Source organism: Rhinolophus ferrumequinum, chromosome 19 (genome assembly GCF_004115265.2).
Source record: "Rhinolophus ferrumequinum isolate MPI-CBG mRhiFer1 chromosome 19, mRhiFer1_v1.p, whole genome shotgun sequence".
Classification (NCBI taxonomy): Eukaryota; Metazoa; Chordata; class Mammalia; order Chiroptera; family Rhinolophidae; genus Rhinolophus; species Rhinolophus ferrumequinum.
The window spans coordinates 59790732-59797976 of record NC_046302.1 but is presented as its reverse complement, the minus strand read 5'-3'; the positions used below and the strand labels follow the sequence as shown (position 1 = coordinate 59797976).

General features: G+C 53.5%; 1 protein-coding gene across 1 annotated transcript in view; it reads right to left on the bottom strand.

Annotated features, from left to right (window-relative positions):
- Positions 1–822: 822 nt before the first annotated feature.
- The window catches only part of SALL3 (spalt like transcription factor 3), a 19975-nt gene continuing 13552 nt past the window's right edge, over positions 823–7245 (bottom strand). Inside the window, 7 exon segments of the mRNA XM_033135610.1 lie at positions 823–4428; positions 5706–5873; positions 5875–5938; positions 5940–5993; positions 5995–6226; positions 6229–6733; positions 6736–7245. The exon segment at positions 6736–7245 is cut by the window's right edge and continues 15 nt beyond it. Coding sequence (XP_032991501.1) covers positions 3997–4428; positions 5706–5873; positions 5875–5938; positions 5940–5993; positions 5995–6226; positions 6229–6733; positions 6736–7245 — 1965 coding nt within the window. The 3' untranslated portion in view covers positions 823–3996.

Here is a 7245-nt window from a genome sequence, read left to right as displayed (position 1 = left end):
TTTTCCCTTCTTAAAAAATGCTGAAATAACACTCAGTAATATTTCCCACGTAAACAAAAAAGGAAAGGGGAATTTCCTCCCCGCTTTGTAGACCCGCCTTTCATGTGATGACACTCAGCAAACAGACCTGCGACTGCAGCCAGTTGGCAGCCTGTTTGCCACACGTCACGAGAAACTTCCCAAGGAATAAACAAGTGTCCCTCTGTACCCCAGTATGGCAATTAGTGAACGAGCACTGGCTTTGGCCACGAATGTGACATTACCAGCCACCTACCAGCGTGCATGGGGGGAGAGAAATGCGCACGTTGGATTTCTGCGGCCCCAGGCACCAGCCAGTGCATACGGTGAGGGGAGGCCAATCGGGCTGGACACGGCCATGCAGCCGCATGAGAGCAGAGGCCCTGACGTTGGCCGTGCTCGTGAAGCTCAGGCCAGAGCCGGCCATGTCCCCCACAATGACAACAGGGGGGCAGGGGCCATACCACCTTCCAGCTGCCGTGGGGACAAAAATCAAACAGTGGAGAGTTTAAGAACAATTGCTTTTCAGCCCTATAGCAATCCTTTTTAATTGGGTTTCAATGTGAATGATTCCTGTAACGCACTTGGAATAGAAATAAATTTAAACAAATAACGTGTGGGGCTGTGGCATTTATGGTTTTCTGATGTCTGGCCTAAGCCACTCGAGTTTATGTCACAGAAAGTAAATAGCCAGGCGTGTTACGCCCAATCACCTCTGGTTTTACAAAGGAACTATGTTTGAAATAAGAAGTGTATCTCTTTTCTTCTTGCATTTTCATTTATATATTATGTTATTATATTATTTTATTACATTAGTTTTAGATGGTTGCAAGAATCGTTACTATTTTCTTACCATTTGAAAAATTGAATTTACTCTCTGATTTCGTCACTTTCTATCCCCTAATCCTGTTCTAGCGCTGAAACCCATATAGTTTAATTGCTAAGGCTGGTGACATGTACTGGAGGGTTGCCCTGGGCTATTAGTTTGGTGGTTAGTATCTTTATCAGTCCTTTAAAATCACCCGGCACTTTCCAGGTAAAAATTACTGTGGCTTCTAGGTATGAAGCAGTTACTTAAGAAAAAAAGAAGAAAGAGGCTGTAGATGTTGAAATTATTTGATATTTTAAGTCTTATCAAATGCTCTGGGTGAGGTAAAGCTTGTCTGAGAGTAAAAATCACCTTCCATCTGAACCAAGGACTGGGACGGACGGGGGCCACGCTGGCACCCTCCTGCCTGTGTCCTTCCTCGAACGTGCTGTGGTGCACGGCTACTTCGTTTCCAAATGACCCAAAAAGCCAACATTGTCAGAATGCTGACGATGGCAGGTAATTCAGAGTGCAGTCATTTTTGGACACTGTAAGTAGGCATTTCAACTACATCTTCTTCCATCAAGAATGTAAAAAAATCCAGAACTAGAAGGCTGCATTTTTATTTTAGAAAAAAGTGGTGAAAAATAAAAATTTCAAGACCAATCAAGAAACGCTGAGATGCTGCTTAAATCTAAGCTGTCAACCGCGATGACTTTCCTTGGAGAAACACCACGGGTGTCGCTCCACCACGAATGCTTCCATTTGAATAATCAAGGAACGTAATTCAGAAGTAATACCACATCCTGCATTTTATTCAATTCCATATGACAAAAATAGTAACCTAGACTAAGACATCCATTTAATCAGCAGATGTGTCGAGCCACAGATTTCATCATAAAAAATATGGGCTCTAGGTGACAGGCCCAGCTGGCCCAGGGTGGCCCTGGCCCCACATGGCGCTGCGGTAGAAAAATAGTGTGTCTTCACCATGCAGAGAGGGGCACGAGCCCTGAGTGCAGCACGAGTCAGCGTCACTGCCTTCACGAGCCATCTTATGTACAACACTTACATTTCTCTTTTAAGTTATATACACAGCGTTTTCAGAGGAGAGCGAACACTACACAGTACCAAACACTAACAAATAAAGAAAAAAACAATTCACACCGAAAAGGACACGGATAAATAGAAGAAGATTCAAGTGCTGGAACACAGCGTCAGGGAGCCACCTCCGTCTTCTCTTCCGGGAGCTGACACAGCCCCTCTCATCCCCGGAGTAGAGATGTCACACCGTGGGGACACGCTGTCTCTTCACCGCAGAAAACAGCTGTAGAAAGGGTTCAGTGTTCATTTCTGACAGAAATAAACAGCCAAGTCTGCCTTTTTATGAGTCTTCAACTCTTTCTGTTCGGCGACACGACGAGATTTGCTGCTGCTGTGGTTGTGTTGGGAAGATTGTCCTATTTTTCTATTTCGACTGGGAAGATGTCACTGTCTGATTCCTTCTTCAGGGGCACACGCGCCAGCAGTGTCCCCTGCCACCCAGGATGTCTCTGGGAGTGGTGGCGGAAGTTCACAGTCAGACTCCAGCCCGCTCGCCACGCACAAAATGAGGTAGAACACGCACCCGCCCCGCGGCCCCGCCTAAGGGACCCTCCTCACTCGAAGCGACTCAGCAAAGCCCCCGCTTCGGATGGTGCTCTGGAGAATCAGATGACACTGTGCTTGGTTTTCACCCGACAAGACAATAAATAAATGAAAAACTGAGCAAACTCCCCAGTTGTGACCGATTGTACTGCCAGACACCGGTACTTCTCCCCGGACGCTGCGACCAGTCCCCGCAGGCAGTCAGCCCCTCGTGGGCGTGCGAGGAGGACACCAGGGCTACAGCACATCACACTGCACGTCCACCTGTGCTGCTGCCACAGCCCGCAGGTGAGTGCAGCAGAGTCTCGCTAGGGGGATCAGGTTTTAAATGGGCTTTGCAGGAAAGTTAAATAAAGCATCTTAATTTAAGGAGTGGCAGGCAGGCCCTAGTTTACCGAGGACTCACACGTCCTGCTGGTTTTCCTGTTCATGGAGCACAGGCTTCATATTGCCTGAAGACAAAACAGGAAACGGTAACAGCTTTCTTCATTTTCCTTACATCAAAGTACTATTTATAAAATACTTTACATATTTTTAAATTTGCAAATTATAGACAAACCTCCGTAATACAAAATACTAAAAGTGCAATAGTATAAATTAAGAGTTTGCAACCACATTATACAAACATTACCTTTTTATTGTACAGCTTGATACGTGAAATATTACTCACAACTGTCTATAATGTTGTGAAATATTTACGGTGACGTTTGTCTGTAACTTGTTCCCAGTCGTTGGGCTACAGACCACACTAGAGAACAACTGTGCACATAGCAGCTACAAACATTTAAATTAAAAAGAAAAAGAAAAAAAAAAAAAGGCTTGTTACTGACAGGTATTTGCACACAAAAAGCATGCTATCTTTCCCAACAGAACTCCACAATTTTGCCTGCATTGAAATAACCCACTTATTTATAGCAAAACAAATCTTGCTTAAAAAAAAAAAAAAACAAAAAACCCCCACACACAGCCAGATGTATTCTGCAGTACAAAAGCTACCTCTAGAGTCGGGGCTGCGTTGTCTGTTACCCGCATAATCTGAACATCATAAATACTACAGACAAAGGTGCTGCCGTAGGATGCAGCGTGGGGAGGACCAGACCACGTCTTTCAGATAAGAGTTCTGAGAACGGAGTTCAAGTTTCTAACCACTGCGAACAAAACCATCCGATGAGTGTCACCGGAACACTTTAGGGGACCCTCACTCCCTCTCGGGATTATCAGGTTTCAGGAGAAACCAAGTGGATGTGCTCTGAGCCCTTTCACTCCCAAGGCGGCTTTCCAGGACTTGTGTTTAACATTTATTTCACAGGCTGCAGAATTCTCAAGCACAGTCCGGCTCCCCAAGGGCACGGAGGAGCATGCAGAGCTTACGAGATGACCCTGCGGCAGCAACACGGTTAACGTATTTTCTGCCGTGGGGATGATTTTAAGGAGGCCCCGGGCACGGCATGTGTGCAGCCTGATGGTCACACGTCACGGTGTGTACGAGGGACAGAGCGCGTGGACGGCCGCAGTGCGCTCAGCTAGTTAATCCCAATCTCCTTGTTGTCCTCAATAAACCTGGTGAACGGCCGGCTGGCCCCCGTTTCCGAGCTGGCTTTGTCCAGGCCCACCATGGGCGGGCTACTCCCCGAGCGTGCCTTGTCCATCCCGGCGGTCAGGGAACCCAGGGGGGGCATGGCGCTTCCGCCGAGACTTACAGGGAGCTGGGGGACGCCTCCGTTCTGGATGACAGAAATCTCATTGTTCTTTAGGGCCAGACCGTTGCTGATCGCGGCGGCATACTGGTTCCAAAAACTGGGGTCCACATTCATTGCTCGAGCTGCCAGGTCTTTCTGGAACATCTCCGAGAACTTGAGGGCATCGCCGCCTAGCAGAGCCATGGGGTTTTCCACCGACAGGCGGCGGCCGCGCCTGGCGGGGGCGTTGTTCCACATGTGTGTGCCCATGTGCACCTGCGTGTGAGACACGGAGAGACAAGCCACAGGTCAGCAAGCAGCACTGCGGGCGGTGTGCCCCTCTGCACGCTTCACAGCGCCATCCAGAAACAGCAGGCCTTGGTCACAACTGGGCCTTTTCCCCATCCCAAGCGGGTCCTTAGTGTGGGGACAACAAAACATGGTTAGGTGTGCTTTTCTGAGCATCTCATACATAAATACGCAATGTTTCTTTTTACTAAATACAGAAAGCAAAACCAGTCAACGCATTAAGGAATGTTTCTTCCAGCTGTCACACCTGCTAGAATAATCCCTGCTAAGGTGTAAGACCTACAAGGCCCCTTAGAGGTCGCTCCCGCCCAGGTGCCCCTTGCTCCTGCACACCCGGGCGTCCTTTGCGCCTTTCCCACCCCCTTTAGTGTCCTGCACTTGGGGCCCCCTGCATCACTGAGCCTCTCTCCTCTGTCACTTTTTCCCAAATACGCAGGAAGCGTCCTGGCCATCTGTGGTTGGCAGAGACCGCAGACGGCTCTTGTCCTCCCTGTAGGTAGAAGCCACAGGTACTGGTCGTTCATGGTCTCTGACGAGGCCACCGAGACTTGGCCTAGCATGTGATATGGATGGAGAGCACACATTTAGCTGCGAGGCCGACACTGGCCTGCACGTGCCGTCTGGCACCGTCACACGCTTTGCCTCCCAGGGGACACGTGTGGCATGGCTGTGATCTTAACTGTGAACACAGCACCACACCGTTGGCCACTGGCCGTCAGGCTGGGCGGCTTCTCCCCACATGGTGGGTGTTGAGCCCACCACCGGTCTCAACAGCCATGTGGACAAAACAACAGGACCCACCTGGCCCTGCTTTACACTATTGGTGTCGTGGGCAAGTGTCCAAAGGCCCCGTTTATCACGTGCTGTGTCCCAGATTCATGACAGCCTGGGCCTTGGGTCTGCCCACCCACAACAAAGTGTGCGTCACCCCCAGCACAGGCTCCTGTGGGGAGGTGGGGCCAGCGCGGGAAGGTGACACCCTCGCTGCGGCCGAACAGCACGTGCACCTCGGCCGCTGTGAGTGCGTGAGCTCCTGCACACCCACTGTTCAAGCGCACACTCATGCCTGCACGTGCGTCAACAGGCCCTACAGGCTCTCGCACAGTCTGCGTGAGCTCCCCGGTGTCTCGTCCCCTGGCCAGGACCACGGCGGGAGCCCCACCTGCTGCCCCACCTGCTGTACCGCGGGGAGGGGGCATCCCCGGCAGTGTCCCTGGGACTCAGGCGCCAGCCTGTGCCCTCACCTTGAGGTTGCCCTTGGTGGTGAATGCTCTCCCGCAGATGGTGCAGCCGAATGGCTTCTCCCCCGTGTGAGTGCGCTCGTGGATCTGCAGGGCGCTGGCCGAGGAGAAGGTCTTCCCACACGACTGGCAGTTGTGCTGCTTGGGCGTCCGGCGTGGCGGGGGGGCCCGGCATGGGTGCGAGGCCGGGGCTCAGCACTGTGTGTGGCCCGGTGGGCACCTGGGCTGTGGCTGCAGGGCGGGCCCTCGCCCAGCGTGATGGCTTTGCTGTGCACGTTCACTTCCATTTGATGGTGGCGGGCGTGGAGCGGTGAGCAGGCTAGGAGCGCTTTGGCTGGGACCTAGAGCAAAGTTGGGGTCACACAACTGAGAAGGCAGCTCCCTCAGTTTGTGCGTCAGCAAATGCTGCTTTAAGTTCCCCGTAGTGGAGCACCCGCGCCCGCAGACCGCACACACGAACGGGCGCTCCTGGGTGTGGCTGCGGTAGTGGATTTGCAAACGCGCTCTGCACGCGAAGGGCTTGCACAGACACGACACACAGTGCTGTCACACTTACCCCGTTCTCTGCTCAGGAACAGCAGGCCGAAGGGGGCCTCCTCCTTGATGGCCGGCCGGCCCAGGGTGGGCTGGCTGTCAGGTCCCAGTGCGCCTCCATTCTCAGGCGCGGGTGGCGGGCTGTCTGGCCTCTCGGTCTTCAGCGGTAGGTCCTGTGGCTCTTCCTGGTGGCTGAGGCCCGGGGACTTGGAGGGCAGGCTCTCACTGTTGCTGTTCACAGGGGACAGGGCCTGCATGGACGCTGATGACTCGGACATGGCCGGGCTGCCCGCGCTCCGGCTCTCCAGGTCGCCCGCAGCAGATGAGGAGTCATTGCTCAGCCGGTCGCTGTCCCCAGACCCGTTCTCCACGGCCTTTAGGGGGGTCAGCTGCGGGCAGCTCATGGCCGAGTCCATCATCTTCATCTGGTTCTCCAGGGCGGCGATGCTGGAGATGACGGAGGGCGGCGAGGGCGGCCCGGAGCCCGTTGTAGGGGTGGCAGCGGCTGGCACGGGTCACCGGCCACGTCCCTCAGCTCCGCGTCATCCTCCATGGAATTGTCGTCGGCGTCGTCCTCAAAGCTGCTGAGGGCGTCGGCGGCCTGGTCGGCGTCCCCGGTGTCGCGGAGGCCCTCGGGCAGCGGCGTGTTGGGGATGTGGCCACCCATGTGCATACGGATGTGCTGCTGCAGCACCACCGCGTTGGTGAACTTCTTCTGGCAGATGGGGCATGAGTGCTGCACGCGCAGCGGGGGCTTGGCGCGGTGCACCCCAAAGTGTGTCTTCAGGTTGCCCTTGGTGGTGAAGGCGCGCCCGCAGAGCTTGCACTTGAAGGGCCGCTCCCCGGTGTGTGTGCGGTAGTGCATCTTGAGCGCGCTCTGGCAGCTCAGCACCCGGTGGCAGATGACGCACTGGTTGGGGTCCGTCATCTTCTTGTCGATGTTCTCCACCAGCTGCTGCAGCTTGGACGTCTCCGACGTCTGCATGGAGTCCAGCAGCCCCCCGAAAGG